The following is a 19,101-nucleotide window of genomic DNA, read 5'->3' on the forward strand; positions in this document are numbered from 1 at the left end:
CTACTTGGCTTTTAATCAGACAGACCTGTTTGGAGCACAAAGTCTGGGATGAGGAAAAAGGGAAGGGCTTGCAAAGGCTGAAGACAGCAGGTTCAAGTGCCCTCAAAAGATAACCGTCACTGGTTTACAGGGTTGTTCACTAAAGTGAGAATTCAAACTGAATTTGAAATTTAAGACCAGAGTAGCCAAACCGAAAGTATAACAGACCTAAATCATTTTCCCAGTTTGGCTACTTCGACCTTAAATTTAAAAATGTACTTTGAATTCTCACTTTAGTATATAACCTTGGCTGAATACTGGTATATTTTTATTACACAGTATAAGCCTTCTAAGCTCTGTGACAGGGTTATTTACTAGGGATCGACCGATTATTGGTCTGGCTGATATTCAGTATTATCGGCAATATCGGTATCAGCCATTAAAGATACCGATATTGCCGATAATACATACCAGGACCGCCGGGCCCATGACAAGCCCGGCGGTCCCGCAGTAAGCGCTTACTTACCTTCAACTCCCTGTGTAAATCTCGCGAGTCCTGTGGCCGTCAGAGCCTTGCCACGGGTTACCATGGCAACGCTCAGCGCGGCACGCTGGCCGCGAGATTTAGACAGGGAGCTGAAGGGAGCTGCTGGGAAGGTAAGTAAGCTCTTACTGCAGGCCCCCTCTGATCACGTGCAACAATTATACATATTCACCATAATTTATGGTGATTAGTAAGGTATTGACAGATTCTTCCACATATAAATGAAATACTGATTCCACCTATCATAACATCTGAGACATTTTATTGTGATTAGCTGAACAGTTCTAGGTGAGTTCCTCTTTTCAGTCCCTCTACAAATGAAATGCAGCCATTTGATTTTTGGAAACCCAGTTGGTCACATTATGTGGTAATGATAAGATGAACAGTCACCTGATATTATTTCACAGCCAAATATGATCTAAACCAAGACATGGATTCCGCTGGACTAAAAAAAAAAAAAAAAAAAAAATTAAATATTTGAAAAAAAATGTTTTAATAAAAAATGCCCTCTCACCCCAAATTACATACCTACAGAAACACACACACTGCATTATATACACACACTTTGCATTTAGTATATACACACACTGCATTCACTTTACTTACACTACACAAACACACGCTCTGCATTCATTATATATACACACTACACAAACACTGCATTCACTCTACACACTACATACACTCTGCATTCATTATATACACACTTCATCCACTCTGCATTCATTATATACACACTTCATCCATTACACAAACAGCTCCCCTGTCTAAACACACTGCATCCTGGCATGTATATTTTGTGCACTTACCTTTAGAAATAGTTTATTTTTTCAAAATGGTAAACGTACAGAATATCAGTAAGTTAACGTCTATCGACGTGAAAGTTCACAGATGATCGATATTATTTGCACGCGTCTGGTCTGAACTATAAGGAATTAAAATTCAATATCAAAGTGGCCCTGATGCCGCCTGGGGCGAGCTGAGATCGTACGGGGGCAACTTTGGGGTTAAACCTTCCTGAAGGTAAAAGTGCACCGAGGACCTCCTGGCACCATAACAACTTACTTAATCTACATGAAGTTGTTAAGGTGCCTGAAGTGTTCTTTTAGTTGAGTTGATAACCCAGTCAGTGTGGGGTTTATCCACCATAAAGTCGGAGTTGTAAAACACAGGCCACACTATCTGAGGTGGGAACGTTCTCCATTCGGAGTTCAGTGGATAACATCCCTGGCTGTCCCCAATGCACACTCCCAGCAGTAACAGCAAGCCGCCGGGTCAGCTGACCGTGACGTCACATCCCCACTCCTCTCTGTCTCCTGCTCTTCCGCGATCCGAGCTGCCTCCTCGCCAGTGACGTCATCCCGTGCGGCGGCGGAAGATGGCGGACAGCATTCCCCTGCAACCGGTGCAGAAGAGAGCGGCGTATTACACGGCAGACAGGAACAAGAGGAGGTGAGAGGAGTGACGGGGGGACAGGAGGAGGGGAAGGTGGGGGAGGAGAGAGGCACCTGCTGTACAGGGACACACCTTCCTCCTGTGAGCACTGTATCCATGGCACTCACACAGGCTGTGGCTCTGTTTACACAGACAACTTTATCTCCCCCGGACTGGACCACTGTCTAACCATGACAGGGCAGCATCCAGGGTCAGAGCATAATAAGAACACATGGACAGCTGTTATAATGATAATAATAATGATAAGCAGAGATTTTTGAAGTTGAGTTATGAAAATGACTAGTCTGGGCAATGGGTTTGTGCATGTGAACATCATGTGAAAGGTATTTCAGAAACATCTGGGGTGCCACAGGGTAGCCAGCAGTGATGGTTTCCAGGTCATCCCTTCTTCCTCTGGGGTCCCCTGGATAGTTAATTTTGCAGTTTGTTAATCCAAGTTTGGAAAGCCAGTCCTAATAAGTGACATTGTAGATCAGGAAGTAATTAAGTAGCTTTTTTAACACTGTGTCGGTGTTGAAAAAGCGAATATGCATGAGCAGAGATGCTATTACTTTTTACATAAATGAGGTGTTTATATTGAGCTGTAAATGTACTGTATCTCTATTGTGGACATGTTTTGAGACCCCTAAAACATATGTAACCGCTTGTTGCTCTTATATACAGAGGTAGTGCTATCAGTAAAGTTGAGTGATTTCAGTGGGTTCACACAGATTGCCTGTTTATGTAAATTTTATTCAGTAAAGCAAAGTTAGTTTTTTGTTTGTTTTGTTTTTTAAGTTAATTAAAAGGTTGGTAGGGTTAAACAAAATAGTTTTGATAACTTTATTTGGGATGATGAACTGATGTATGCTTAGCATAATTAGGTGTCATATGACTCGTGTTTCACAGAAATCCCAGCATTGTTATGACTTACTAGTAGAGAATGACTTTATTGTATGTATGTTTTTTTCTGTGTGAGATTTGGCTTTAATGTTTTTAAATACGCTAAATATTTTTAAGACTTTGGGAATGGATTGAAGAGACCCTCCACTGCCAATACAAATAAAAAAAACAGTTCAGTTGATATACCCCTAATGTACTCCTCTGTTAATTTAATTATGAATTTTCTTCATTGTGGTATATCTAAAAACAGCTTGCAAAAGATGCTAATGTACGTTTGAAGGCTTTGCAAACCCCCCTTTTCTAACCCAATCCAGACTTGCTGTGACTGTGTAATCACAGACCTCTTATTGCAGCTCAATGAGAAGTCTTTGCAAAATAGATGATCTGATCAATTGCCTGCTTCTTGAGTTTAGCTCCAGTCAGCTAATCAAACCAGGAAGTAAAAGTACCAGTTCTCTGAATGGCAGACAGATGACGGAAACAAATTAATATAAAAGTGCCAATTTTTATATTAAAGAGAAACCACAATAATATACATCATAAAAGAATCATTGACATGTCTAACATGATTTGATGTATACAACATGTAAAAGTTAAAATATACATTGTGCTAGCATACGTATAGTTAAGAAAGATATTTCTGATTTGATGTAATCTGACCTTCCTTGTCTTCTTGCTTCTAACTGTGTGATGAGTAGTACCTCTCCACTTAATGAGGCAGTTGCATGCTAGAAACTTTGGAATGCAGTTTGTCATTTATTATCACACATCTGCTCACCCGTGAGTGGAGTAAACCTGCTTGGAGTGATTTTTAGGTAATTTTTAATATATATATATATATATATATAATATATATATATACAGTTAAAGGATTACTGCAACCAAAAACCATGTTTTAATAAAACACTGTTTTTAATTAGAGTAACCCTTACTGGTATGTTCCCCATAAAGTTAAAAGTGAATTACAAAATAAAGTGGAAACTTATCGGGGCTCCCATGCCAAGGCCAAGTTCTCCCTGCAGCTCAATCATTCTCTGGTGATGTCAGTCTCCCTCAATGCAGAGGGAGGGATGTGTCACGTGGTAATTACTCCAACTTACAGGAAAAGGCGAAACCCACAAATAGAGGGACTAAATAGATGTATTACCGGGCTTTAGAGATGCCGGACTTAACATAATAAAGATAAAGACAAAGCCACTAGCCAGGGTCAGGATAATAGAAATATGGATATATGAAAATAACAAGCTAGATCAGGATACCAGAAATACACAAAGTCAAATACAAGCCAAGGTTAATATCAGAAAATCAAGAGAGACTTACTATAAGCACTAAACTTGTGTCAAGGTTGAAACCATGATAGGGCACTGAGCAAGGGTTCAAGTAAGTATTATGTAGGCTTACACATATTCTGATTAGACCATATCATCTATGCGACTACAAAATATATGATAATTGGGTCACCTATTAGATGTGGCTCTTTACGGGCGTATGTGACATCACGTAATTCAAACTATATAAGGATGCATCATTCAAGCAGGCAGAATCTAACTTAATGCAGGGAAGCAGTGGCAGTCAGTTGTATTTGGCTCGTGTGAACCAGGAGTAGGAGCAGTTCGCTGGCACCGAAAGGTAAGTATTGCAGTCCTCTATATCCCTTTTCGAGTTGCGCGTCCTCGTGGAGCATTCAGTCCGTGTGACCTGAGGAGGGGGCAGCAGGATGGAGTGATCGGCTTGTGCGGGCTTGTGGAGCAGGTTTGTTTATAGAAACATGGATGTCAGAGAGAAATTGTGCGAAATGGAGGGTTGGGCCGTGCTGCCGTTGTTTGCCAGCTTGCTAAGCGGGCCAACTACAATGCCTTTTAAACACAGAATTGACATAAGCTAGCCTGAACTCTGCTAATGACACTGCTGGAGGTGGAGTTGCACCTCTCACAGTAAATTACTTTAACTCTCTATGTGTCATGTTTCCAAATGACCATTTCTCCATTTGTTAATGGTTTAAGCTGTACCTCCTGGCGCCATAACATCTTCAGAGTGGCCAGAGTTTCCCTTTAATATAACTAGCCCTTATTCTTACTTTTCCTTCTTCTGCCTCTCATCAACAAAACCATTACTTATATATTGATGTTAGAATAATTATCAGCTCCATTCTGAACATAATCTCTTTCAGCACTTGGTTAAATCTTTTTCATATCCTTTCTACTAAATTTGTACTTACAACCATTTACGTGGTGCACAAGGCTGAGGCAATTCACTATGATATTTATTTTGTAATGTTAGACTACCCAATTTATGCTCCAAAAGCCAAGAATAATTTGTCAGTTGCTTATGGTGACAACATAAAAGAAACTCTGATCCTCTTTAGATCTAAATTAAACATTATGGGAGGCCTATATTGATTGTGTTGTTTAGAATCCATGTTCGGACACACAAGGTATCATTGGCCAGTAAACCTGCATTTTTGAGAATTCATCAGGGAGATTATAGGTTTAAGTCCAAAATAGCACAATTTAGAAAAAAATTCCAAGTCAACTTTGTTTCTGATTCTCAATGCTTTCCTATGGACGCTGGCGTCTTCTCACTGTGAAAATCACAGTGAGAAACGCGGAAGTGGCTGTCAGTGAGACAGCCACTAGAGGCTGGATTAACCCTATTGTAAACATAGCAGTTTCTCTTAAACTATGTTTACAGAAGAAAGGGTTAATCCTAGAGTGACCTGGCACCCAGACCGCTTCATTAAGCTGAAGTGGTCTAGGTGCCTATAGTGGTCCTTTAAAATAATTCTGGGTTTGTAGACTATAACATCTGGGGTGCCAATGTTTGAAATCTCTGATTTAAAGCATGTACAGCTATGTCATAAAAAAAAAATCAAAAACTGTGTTGCAGACTCATGTAAAGTTTCAGTTTGTTTCCATATTTCAATTGTCTTTACCTCAATGGCAATAATATGCTATTGGGCTCTTTTCACCTGTTTGAGTTATGTGGAATGACCTATCTTATGAAGACCTCCATGTTTACATCAACTTTTGTAACTTAATTAACCTATTGTGCCCTCCATTAATATTGGCACCCTTGGCACATACAAACAAAGAAGATTGAAAATTATCTTTATTGTTTAACCTTTTTCGTAAATAAATTACACAAAATACTCTTTCCTCATTGATATCAAACAATTGCAAACACACACACAAAAAAAAAACAACTTTTGTTAAATTTATGTTTGGCACAATTATTTGCATCCCTATGAATTAAAAATATATTTATATTCCTATTGATATTTTACACTTTTAATACAAATGGGTGACTAATACTAGGAAATTGTTCAAGCATGACTTTCTGATACACAGGGGTATAAATATGAGGTAACAGTTAGGCCAAATTCCTTTAGTCATGTATCACAATGGGAAATATCAAGGAATATAGCTGTGCAGGAAAAGGTTGTTGAGCTTCACAAAATGGGAAGTGACTATAAGACAATAGCAAAACCATTGCAAATGCCTATTTCTGCCATCATGACAATAATAAAGAAGTTCCAGTCAACTGGAAATGTTATGAATCAACCTGTCTATATTGTTTCAATGATCTGTGAAAAGTTTGATTGGCCAAATCTCCAAGGATCACAGTTGGAGAATTTCAAAAGTTAGATGCGTCCTGGGGTCAGACAGTCTGCAAAACTACAAGTAGACGTCCCCCACATCTTCACAAGTTGTTTAAAGAAAAACTCTACTCTGATCCAAGACAAGCTCAAGCATCTTCAGTTTGCTAGACACTAATGGAATTTCAAATGGGATAGGGTTCTATGGTCAGAAGAAGCCAAAATAGAGCTTTTTGGCTATAAATGCCAAAGGTGGGTTTTGCACACACAGAGAGGTAGCCATACGGAAAAGTACATCATGCCCACAGTTAAATATGGTAGTGGCTCTAAAATGTTTTGTAGACATTTTTCTGCTAGAGGACCTGGACATTTTTTTTTAAGAAACATAGCATGAGATGTGGTTGGATCTTTCAGCAGGACAATGACCCAAAACATACAACAGAATCAACACAAAATGGTTTACATCAAGGTTGTGCCTTCCCAGTCCCCTTACTTGAATCCAATAGAAAACCTGTGGGGTGAACTGAAGAGGAGAGTCCCCCAGCGTTGACCTTGAAATTTAAAGGATCTGGAGAGATTCTGTATTGAGGAATGGTCTCAGATCTCTTACCATGCATTCTCCAACCTCATGTGGCATTTATAGGCACAGAATCAGAGCTGTAGTTTGGGTAAAGGAAGAGCACAAATATTGACTAAAAAATGTGCCAATAATTTTGCCACATATATTGTTACTCACTGTATTTTTTTATTTTGGGTAAACCTGTGTTGTGATTGCAGTTTGCTATCCTTGATAGCAGAGTATTTATGTGTATTGTTTTTAACAAAAGATCAAAAGACAATTTTTAACAGCCTTCTTTGCTTTACATATTTACAAGGATGCCAATATTAGTGGCGAGCACTATATTTCCTTTTTCTGTTCCTTTGTGGAATCTTTCCTTTAATCAGTGCTTTAGGTACATCAGCCCGTATGTCATGGTTACCCAGTTTGTGAGTTTTTTTTTTTTTATTATGCTTTTACCTTCTTTTAATTGCTCTGATCTATTTTAATGTTGTTTGCTTTTTTGTACTCAAAAGAGAAAACAAAAACAAAAAACAAGCCATTGGCTCATACATTAGCTTGATGGATGCGAATGTCCATTACTATGATAACTAATTGTGATTGATTGTTATTTGATTGTCCCCAACCCTCCTCCCAAAAAATGTAATTGTAGGAGAACCTATCCACTGTGTAGCTGGTAGCTACACTGACCGCGCATCCTCTTTTTGGGAATATAATTGCTATTTTCAAGTAGACACCGTTTTTAATGGTCCACAAAAATCACCCTAACCACAAATATATAGACTAGGGCCCTATAGTACTACAGTGTTCCTTTAATCAAACTATGTGAATTTTATAGCACAGTATTTGCAAACTCCATTGAATAGAAAATATTAAAGAATGCTATGTTAGGTGAAGAAGGAAGTCTGGCTCACTGATTATAATATCTGAGGTGGGTGGCAGCCATCTGCTTGGTTAGTGGTTCCTAAAATTGATTTTTTTATTTTCAAGCAAGCCATTACTGGATCAGTATTATTCACATGTATAATATGTTTCAAACTACAATTTAGACATTGGTTTATATTCTTGCCAAATGAAGCATTTCTTCTGAAGCATTTTTTTGTTACATTTTTATTTTTAAATGTAATCTTTCCTAAATGGATATGCTTTGAAAGTCTAGATCAGTGGTAGTCAACCTTTTTCTATCTACCGCCCACTAATGCATCTTTCTTGATAGAAAAAATTCCTTACCGCCCACCAGTTTTCGCACAAGTGCTGAATATTTTTTAGAATGAGTATGTTTTTTAAAATTTTTTTCGTACATTTATCTTTTTATTTCAACTTTATGCATGTTTAGAATGTTTTTAACTTTATAAAGTTTAATGAGAAAACAATAAAGTAAATTGAAATTACATTTAACTAGTGATTAATGAGATCCTTGAGGCTTATGCTGTGAGACTAAATATTTGATATCTGGTTCGATTTTCGTAAGGAACAAACAAAGGTCTCCTCTTTCGGTGATATTCAGACTATTTATCTGTTTGCTCATAATATGATTTCTCATCTGTGCATCAGTCTCCCTCTTCATTCCCCTCCCCACTTTTTTTTTCCTTTTTTATATTTTTTTACCTTCCTTATAGCAATGCCTTGCAGGAAGGCTGAGCTTGGTAGCCCACTTATTATTATTAACCAAGAACAATTCACTCCATTTCCTTTTTATATTTTTATTTTCCTTCTTTCTCCTTTTTACAAGTACTCTGCTCCTTCTTTCTCCTATTCTACAAGTACTCTGCTCTTTCTTTACAAATACTCTGCTCCTTCTTTGTCCTTTTTACAAGTACTCTGCTGCTTCTTTCTCCTATTCTACAAATACTCTGCTCCTTCTTTGTCCTATTCTACAAGTACTCTGCTCCTTCTTTCTCCTTTTTACAAGTACTCTGCTCCTTCTTTCTCCTTTTTACAAGTACTCTGCTCCTTCTTTCTCCTATTTTCCAAGTACTCCACTCCCTGCTATCGTGTATCCCCCTACCTACTCCAACTCCTCCCCTTCCTCTACCCGCGTGTTACACTCGTTCACGAGCACACGCATTCGTACGTCCATATGCCCGTGCGATATGGGCGCACATGCGCGTTCAGGCACACACGCTCGCGCTTTCATGCACTCGCATCTGCAACCTTGCACTTCCTGCTTACCACTGAGTGCACGAGAGATGAATAAAGTGTTCATTTCTCTAGACGGAGGGAGGATTCTGCTGCCGCCCACCTGGAATCCCAAAACGGGATGGGCGGTAGGGACCAGGTTGGCAACCCATGGTCTAGATGTATTGCACATTTCTACACTACAACGCAAATTGTTCCCCACATTTAACCAGAACTTTTTACCAACTCTGCCAGAACATGAAATAATAATGAACAGATATGTTGCAAACCCTTTTTACTTCATATTTCAACTGTTAAATCTTTATTAAATCATATTTTGTGTTTAATCCCCATCCCAGTGAGACAATGGGAAAAAAGACAGTGGATTACTCCTATATTAGACTATCATTTTAAAGGCCTCTTGTTAGAGTGACCACAATGAGTTCTCTATATCTGACTCCAGACTTAAATAGACCACGATGATTCCAGCTGAAACTTTTTGAGACTCTTGTTATCAGGGACATTTGCTAAAGTGAGAATTGATGGAAATTCAATTTGAATTCGTATTGAATTTAAAATCTAAGACTAAAGTAGCTAAACTGGAAAAGTAGCTGAATTGGAGAATTTTTCCAGTTTTGCTACTTTTGCCTTTAATTTGAATTCCTGGCAAATTCCAATCTAGTAAAATAGCCCTGACAATTTTTACATTGATTAATAGACCACTAACAGGACCCACACCACTTCATCTTAATGAAGTGTTCTGACTGCTACCACTTTAGTTTTAACCCTGCAAAGTAAAACATTGCAGCTTTGTATAAATGTTTCCATTGCAGGGAACCCATTCAGACTCTGTTCTAAATAAAATGCTGCTCCTAGTGAGCATTTGATTTGCGTAGTGTTGATTTGCCACGCATGTGCACCAGCCTCCCAAAGTTTCCCTATAGCAAAACCAGTGCAGTGGCAGAGTAAAGGCAAGTAAATCTCACCTTCAAGTTCAACAGCTCCTCCTGGGAGTCCAGCTTTAGCATCTGAATGGGACACCAGTAGGCCAGTAGTTTGTGAGATAATCCATGCTCTGTTTGACGGTCACGGTGGGGTTTCATTATTTATTTATAAAAGTGCTGATTTCAAATAGAAATCAGCACTTTTATAACTTGCCTTTTAAATGGGATATTTGGGTAAGGCTTCTTAATTGATTTTAATATTTATGGATAATCTTTTAAAATGTTATTGTTTTCTTTTCAAAATATAAAAAATGTATCATATTAAAATAATTCTCGATATAATATTTCAAAATATTTAAGAATTTTAAAAGTTTATCCAAAAATATAAAATATTCTGAAAAATCTATCCAAAAATATTACATCAAGGCCTTGGAAATTTGACAAATTGGATTTTCTGGTCCTATATAACCTTTGTGGTGATGTTGGACGATGCAGAGAAGGAGCCAGCGCTGAGGGACCTCAGCGCTGGAATAAGGTAAGTGTAAAATGGGTTCTCTAACTCTTTATTTGCCGGCAGGGAGGGGAGTCAAAAGAACACTTTAATGTTAGAATTACAACTATGTGTTCCTAATACTGAAGTGTTTCCTTGATAATGACCCTAGAGTGGAGAGGTTTAATGTACACAGGGACGTTCAGGCGATTCAAAAGTCATAGTAGTCAGTAAAACAAGCCAGCACAGGCTGCTGACAGAGTAATCAGGTCAAGCCGAGGCCAGGAATACAGAATAACGAATAAATCAAGTCAGATACAGAGCCATTTGAATAAATAGTTTAGCTCCATATGGTATGTAATACACAGGCCAGGTAGATGGACATGAAGGGCAATAGTAGCTAAAGTACCTCCTAACAGGCTCGACACTTTCCTAGGTGTGATTTTTTTTTTTTTTTTTTTTTTTTGCAGGCTTGTAGGGGTTGATCTTAGAAGGAAAGTGTTTTCCATTAAGTCTCTGGACATCCTTTTGATTCAAATGTTAGAGGATTAAGGGACATGGTAAATAATGTTTCTTTAAAAAACAAAACAAAAAAACTTTAAAATTAAAGGAACGCGAATGGCTTCTCTGTGTCTGCTTTTTTGTTAGTGCATAGAAATTGTAGCCTGTAATCTGGATTAGGTATATGGCAATTTATTTCATACCATGTTTTGTGTGAAATAGATCTTTATTGATACAGCAAGTATATAAAAAAACAGATTTTCCTACACAGAGGAAAAAAAACTTTCATATCAAAGTAATTCAATAATAATAGTCAGTGATAACATATTAGACATGGTATGTCACGTGTATGTGACTGATTTTCCTATGCAGAGACGTCCTTCACTCTGGGGAAAGGGGCTCCTCCCAGCTTTCCTCCCATTGCGCCCTGCATGCCTGCTGGGAAGTCAGGGCTGCCCCGTAGGGGACTTGGCGATTTCGTCAGGTAATGTTTGGCCCCGTATCCATGCCATAGGGTCAGTGTTGAACGGGTTCTGTGCAGCTACCCCACTTCCTCCTTTCCTGTCAATCCATGGCAGGGCTCTGAGGTTGGTTCGTATGCTGTCTTCTTCCAAGCGAACCCATTCCTTACTGCTTCGTTGGATTGTCCAACCAATACTCATGAAATGGGCTGCCAGGTAATATTTCTCAAAGTCAGGCTATGCCAGACCTACCTCGATTTAGGCAGCGTCAGCTGGGGGTGATCTGCCTTTCCAGATCAACCTCTGGAATTCTGACTTGAGCATTTTAAAGAAGAATCGTGGTATGATTATGGTCACAGACTGAAATATGAACAGTAGTTGTGGCAGCAGTGTCATTTTAACCGCCTTTATCCGGCCTACCCACGATATACAGAGGGTGTTCCACTGTTTGAACTCTTCCACTGCCTTCCGCAGCATTGGTTGAAAATTGTGCGTTAACAGATCTGCCTGGTCCTTGGTTAGCCATACTCCCAGATACTGCATGTGTAATGCCTAGGTGCAGTTCTTGATTAGGGGCCAAGTCCAGTATTTCTGATTTGGTATAGTTAATGCAAAGGTGGGAGAGTGCGCCATATTCTTGAATTCCGTCATGATGTGTTGTAGTGAGGTTGCAGGGTTCGATACCATGAAGAGCAGGTCATCTGCCACTTTGTGACTGGTCTTCCCCACCTGCATGCTGTGTATGGTCTCATTGCTCCCAATTCTGTTCAGGAATGGTTCTAGTGTCAGCGCGAAGAGGAGGGGGGAGAGTGGGCAGCCCTGTCGCGTTCCATTGAAAATCTCGATTGGTTCTGATAAAGCTCCGTTGACTCATAGTCTGGCCGATGGGTTAGTGTATAAAGCCAATATCCAGGATAGAAACCTTGGGCCGATGCCCAGTGCGTGCAAGATTCCGAACATGAACTCCCAGTCCAGCCTGTCAAATACGTTTTCTGTGTCTGTGGATTTGTGGACAGGAGTAGAACTGGTGCCCCTTCCCGATGGGCAATCCGGTTTAGTGCTCTGACAGTTGTACCATGTTTTGCACACTAGTCAACCCATAAGACTTGCTTTTCCCACAGAAATCACAAATCTGCAGTTATGTTACTACCGCAAAGGATTATGGGTGGGCATATGCAAATTACTTTAACAAAGAATCACATTTTTGCCTCATTCCATTTTAAACATGGATTCCTTTGAGTCTGTGTTTGCTGTACACAACAGCTTTAAACACAACTTAGGAAAAGATGCAAAGTCAGTAAACCACTGAGTTTTGAGGGGACAGCAAATTTACACTGTTATACAGGCTGTACATTTACTACTTTACATTATAGCAGAGTGTCATTTCTTCAGCGTTATCACATGAAAAGATATAATAAAATATTTACAAAAAGGTGAGGGGTGTACTCACTCATATCTGTGAGATATTGTGTGTGTGTGTGTATATATATATATATATATATATATATATATATATATATATATAATTTTTTTATTATATCCCTTATCTTGACATTCATTGTGGTTGTGGACAACCTGTCTATTACTTTTATGTCCGTGTTACCAAAGTGCTAGCACAACATGCTGATGTTGTGCTCCTATGGGTTTTTTTTTTGCAATTTTTTTCAATCTTTCTTTTAATTTCATCAGGGATTCATCTACCGTATATACTCGAGTATAAGCCGACCCGAATATAATTTTACCCCACAAAACTGGGAAAACTTATTGACTCGAGTATAAGACTAGGGTGGGAAATGCAGCAGCTACTGGTAAATTTCTAAATAAAATTAGATCCTAAAAAAATTATATTAATTGAATATTTATTTACAGTGTGTGTGTATATAATGAATGCAGTGTGTGTGTGCAGAGTGTGATGCAGAGCCTTGGTGGGGGGTGGGCATTTTTTTTTTTTTTTATTATTTTAATATTGTTTTTTGTTTTATTAATATTTTATTATTATTATTATTTTAAAAATATTAATTTATTATTATTTAGATATATTTTTTTTCCAGTGAGAAGCGCGGAAGCGCCTCTAGCGGCTGTCAATGAGACAGCCACTAGAGGCTGGATTAACCCATAGGTAAACATAGCAGTTTCTCTGAAACTGCTATGTTTACAGCAGAAAGGGTTAATCCTAGATGGCCCTGGCACCCAGACCACTTCATTAAGCTGAAGTGGTCTGGGTGCCTATAGTGGTCCTTTAAGGGCTCTGTATCAGAGGTAGCATAGCACATCCTTGTTAATTATATTATGCTAGCATTGAATCCTTTTCAAAGTGCCTTAAAAAAAATATTACCCCCTTTGTCTTATTAATACTTGATTGTATTACAACTACAGTTACAATTGACTTAACTGTTACAATTACTAATCTTCACAAAAAAGTCTGTAATGTTGAAGGTGGAAAGGAAATTATTTATAAAGTAAAGATTATTATTAGTGTAGTCTCTTGAGCAGTGGACAGTATGGCAGGATCCAGTTGTGAAAAAAGACACATGAATGTAATTGCTGTCACTGGTGTTTCCATCAAATAACGTCAACATGTATGGTATAGCTGTTCCTGCATTTTTGTTATTTATGTTTATGGGACAATATGCAAACCTACTGTGGGAGCCCCATAAAATCTTTTCAATTTCATTATAAAACTCTCCATTGTATTTAATAATGAAACAGTTGAGGGATTATTCACTAAATGTAAAAATGTAGTGAATTGACAATTACGGTAAATTGGAAAAGTTAGGCTAAAATAGCCATGCTGTGACTATAAGTGAATTTTTCCAAATCAGTATTGTTGCTTAAATGTTGTTGTTCAGCTTTCAATTCACTACATTTCATTGTTCAGGGAATAAAACCTTTTTTATTTATTTTTTTCATTTTTTTTCTGTGCTTGAGGGCAAAACATTCAAAAAGGAGTTTAATTTACTTTCATGCTTAAAATAAATCAGTCTTGTTTTCATTTGAGCATAAAAAAGATAATCTTCATGACATGTTTTATATGTTCAAAATGTGTTGTTTTTAATTTATGGCAGAACTAAAAAAGGGACCTTTCTTTCTTAAAACTGTGTAAGGTTTAGTAGTCATATTTTTAACCCATTAAAGGACACAGGGCTTGTTATGCCGCCCTGCAAAATAGGGGCTTTAATGCCGCCCTGCGGTTCTGCACCCCCTAACACCCCAGCTCGGTATATTTACCTACAGCGGCAATCCCAATCGGGGTGACCATCTGACATCCCAGTCAGTCACCGTGCAGCCAATTGCACCGTTCTGAGTCATGTGTTTCAAATTAGTGAGATTGTATGTTTCATTGAGAATGTGTATCTGTCAGTGAGATTGTGTGTGTGTCTGTCAATGAGTGTCTCTGAGTGACAGTGCATGGCTGTCAGTGTGCCTGTCAGTGAATTTGTTTCACATCAGTGTGTGTTAGTGTGTGTGTGTGTGTGTCTGATTACATAATATGATGGACTTATAGATGGGGAGGTGGAGTCTTAGAAACATATATGTCCACGACTCCGGTGAAGCTATTTAGAATGCACAAAACCATTACTGACGTATGCTGGAGGGGTTGTGGACTGAAGGGTACCTACTTACACATGTGGTGGGAGTGCCCATGCATGATCCGATATTGGAACTCTGTCAAAAACCTATTGAGGAGGGTGGTCTCTAGGACTCTAGAACTAGACCCCTGGGTTTATTTGCTCAATAGATCTATAGAGGGCTGGACCAGGCATGAACAAAAACATATCCACAAGATCACCCTGGCAGCCAGAAAGGCAGTAGCGGCCTCTTGGCTACAACAGGATACCCCACGCATAACAGCAGTCATAGCAAGGATTAAAGAGATCCACTTAATGGACAACCTTACGGTTAGAGTGAACGGAACCGCTAAAACATTCCACAGAATATGGGAACCCTGGGATATCAGTACCATGGGTCACAGATGAGAACGTATAAATCGCCCTAGCGACTACTTGAGGTCCAAGCTGACCGACATGGACTCCTGACGCTCCCCATAATTGCCACACTGATTCGCCCTCCCCTCCCCCGCAACACGCTCATCTGGCGTGAGATACTTAGACACAATCACCCCATACTTATCCTCTACCTTCTTCCTTACTATTTTCTCTTCTTTTTCTTTCTCTTCTCTGGACATGCCTCTCCCTCTGAAGGGGCTAAAAACCAAAACTAGACATCCAATACAAATCCTGGTCTAGCAATATCCATGTATAGCAATTGTTAACCCTGACTAGTTAAGTTATGCATGCAATTCACTGAATATGTCATGTAAATACATGACGGTGATATCATTGTTACGCATTTGCACATGTCTTACGAAAATAAAGAATTTAAAACAAATAAGAAACCTATATGTCTGGACTGGATATTTGCAAAGGGGAGGAGTTAGTAAGATGACATGCTCACCTTGGGTGCCCCAAAAAACTTTCTGCACCCAAGCATCTGTGACCCCAGGATTGGCCCTGGGCCTGTTTCTTACTGTGGCAGGGAGTGGAGCTCTGTGTCCTGATTCCCTGGATGTGCAGGTACTCATTCGGCTGGGGGACTGGGGGAATTTGCTGGGGTCCCTTAACATTCTGTCACACGCGGCATGTTCAGTTGTTCTTATGCAGTGGGCGGAGTTATTTGAAGTAATGATACTTAATTACAAACTATACTCAGCTCTCTGGGTGGGTGCTGGGCACTGAGCAGTTAAAGGTCTGCCTGGCATTTACAGATATCAGAGTAAGAGTCATACCATCATGGCTTTCACAACTGCTGGCCACCCAAGGTGCAAAGACTGGACTTGATGCTGCATCCAAATGGTGGTCCTGCCTCTGACATGTGCATTAAAGTATGTCAGAGATTCTGCTCTTGGCAGATGAAGAGAGTGAGCACGTTTGTGACTAAATGAACCGTGGCTTTTGTACCATCGTTTAAATTACACAGTGGAGAAAATCAATTAGCATTGTGATAGTCCTACCAGAAATGGAATTGTACAATGACTTTAAAAGTGACACATTTTACAAATACCAAAATGTATATCAATATTTTATTCCTAAAACGTGCATTTTAACTTCATTTAAAATAAACACCTGCTTCTATTGGCCAAGGTCGTGAATACATTTTTTGTGTTCTGTATTTTATTGTGACTATATGATGGTTCACCATGAAGGCAGCATAACATGGAAAGTATTTTATTCCCTTTGTGAAACAGATGTTTGTAAACTTCATAGATATTTGTCATAAAATGTGACCTACAATGAAATTACTTTCAGAAATGTTTAGTGCTCATGGGCTAGAGCAATCTTTATGCATGATAAGAAAAAATATAGAAGTGATCTGTGAACTCTGCTTGTGTTGGCTTTTAAAAAGTTGAATGCAGCTCTTGCTGTGACATTTCTCCTTATAACTTCTAATGAGGGCATTTTAAAGCAATTAACATTTTTGTAATGTGCTTGAGGCTCTTGTCCTACTTGTTTAATGGAGAACGAAAAGGAGCTCCTCTAAATCCATTATTACAAGCACGAGACCTAAAAGAATCATCAATTATATTCTTATGCGAAGAACTGAAATTATTTTTCTTATTTTCCTTCTCTGTAATCTCTAAAGAGAAGTGAAATATAGCACGCATGCCACTTCTTTAAATAATTACCAATTACTGAAGCTTGATTTGTGGATACAAGAACGAATTTGTTTTGAAAGAGAGAAACTGGAAAATCAGTAGAATCTAGGAGTTTATTAACTAAGGGGAGAATTACCTGCTGATTTCAGACCAGGTAAGTAAATCACCTGTTTTATTCTCCTGGTCTGATGTAAACTTTTCATAAGGGGTAACATTTGTTGGAAAAATAATCTTTTCTCAGAAAAGCATGGTTGTAAGCACACAGTAACCTCTGTTATCTATGGTCTTCCTGTAAAACGATTATAATCATCTAATCAGTAGTTTTAATATTATCTCCCACAAAGTTTACTGGAAAAACCAATCAGTAGCTAGTGGGTTCTTATTGGCAAGCTCTTTCTCAACCTGGATTTTGGGAGCATTGCTCCGGTAAGCTTGTCTGCAGCTAGTAAAGAGTAAATATTTTTTTTTTTTTATGTAGCAATATATTGCTCTTGACAACCCTTTAACTCGCAATTCTACTTCTCTGTTTGTCTGGTTGGAAAACTGTTATCACATCCCCCCTTTGTTTTTGTGTTTCTCCTGATATTTATTTTGTATCACCTTTTGTTTTCTGTATTGTAATTAGTATCTATAGAAGAGAGTGAGAGTGTTTGTATGTACATATATACACTGGTGTTCATACCGCGGTCGCAGCTGTGACTGGGTACCCACCGCCATCTTTTGCGGCCCTGGCTCGCGTGGCAAACCTCCGGGGCCGCCGTCCAAGGGGTCCATCGGGTGGCCCATGCTGATAGGGCCACCTGATGGTTATGGATTGTCAGGGGGCCCGGTCAGCACTGGGCTCTTTAACAGCGTGACCGGGCCCACTGTGATGAGATCACTGCTGGGAGGAAGTGACTGCCCCAGTCATTCCTCCCAGCATACACAGAGCCCGCGCGGGAGGAAGGAGGAGGAAGTCAGAGTGGGAACCATCAACCTGAGCAACCACTGGACCCCAGGGGAAGTCATCCTCCTGCACCTAAAAGGTATGAAACAGGAGGGTGACTTTTGTGTTTGTGTGTCTGTCTGTATGTGTCTGTCAGTATGTATGCATGTGTCTTGTATGTATGTGTCTTTTTCTGTGTGTGTCTGTATCAGTTTTGCACTAGGGCCCCATGGGTTGTGTGTACGCCACTGTATGTGAGTACACCCCTCACATTTGTAAAATTTTTTTTTTTTTTAAATATCTTTTTAGTAAAGATTTAGATTCATGCATAGGAGGAAACACGCAGGTTTCAAGCATGATAATGAGTGAGTTGGGTTTTGAGATACGAAGATATCTAGTTCAGCATCAGATAGGAGTCCCATAGGTCTCAGTTTGGCATGACAGCATAGCATACAAGTGCATAATAAGATAACATCCACTTCTGTTACTTATTGCGGGTATCCGGCACCTTGCTTCGTCTGACTGCTGGAGTCATGTGTCTACCCTAGGGTCGTCTAATCAAGACCCCTGTTGTGTCATTGTTGCATGGAGTAGGATAGAGACCCGTAGGTTTAGTCTTCAATCTATGTAGTCTGTATACTTGTGTGTGCCGGAGTTACATCTTAGTACGTGCATGGCATTAGCCTTTGTTGCCTGGGTATCATGCCCTTGGGTTCTGTGTCTTCTGTGTCCTCTGTGTTGGCTTGCGTATGTCACCTAGCGTCGGTGAACCGGTATATCAGCATGTCGTCTCTCGACTGTAGAGGTGCTTTACTCTTTGTTTTGCTGAGTGGGGGAGGAGAGTGGGTGAAGGGTCAGTCCAGGGGGGAATTGGATAATGTCAGGGGGTGACAGGGTCTGGGCAGTCCTAGGGTCCCATCTGTCCATTCGTCTGTTCGATATTTGAGCCTATTTGCGAACTCTGCTTTAGTGGTAGTCAGTAGCCAGTGCAACCA

The 19,101-nt window shown here is 39.4% G+C and overlaps 1 protein-coding gene across 2 annotated transcripts in view; it reads left to right on the top strand.

Annotated features, from left to right (window-relative positions):
- Positions 1 to 1,837: 1,837 nt before the first annotated feature.
- ATP9B (ATPase phospholipid transporting 9B (putative)) overlaps positions 1,838 to 19,101 on the top strand; it is a 378,894-nt gene continuing 361,630 nt past the window's right edge. For both annotated transcript variants that reach the window (XM_063451645.1, XM_063451646.1), the window contains exon 1: positions 1,838 to 1,975. In XM_063451645.1, coding sequence (XP_063307715.1) covers positions 1,902 to 1,975 — 74 coding nt within the window. In that variant the 5' untranslated portion in view covers positions 1,838 to 1,901. The remainder of the gene's footprint in view (positions 1,976 to 19,101) is intronic.

This window comes from Pelobates fuscus, chromosome 4, assembly GCF_036172605.1.
Source record: "Pelobates fuscus isolate aPelFus1 chromosome 4, aPelFus1.pri, whole genome shotgun sequence".
Classification (NCBI taxonomy): Eukaryota; Metazoa; Chordata; class Amphibia; order Anura; family Pelobatidae; genus Pelobates; species Pelobates fuscus.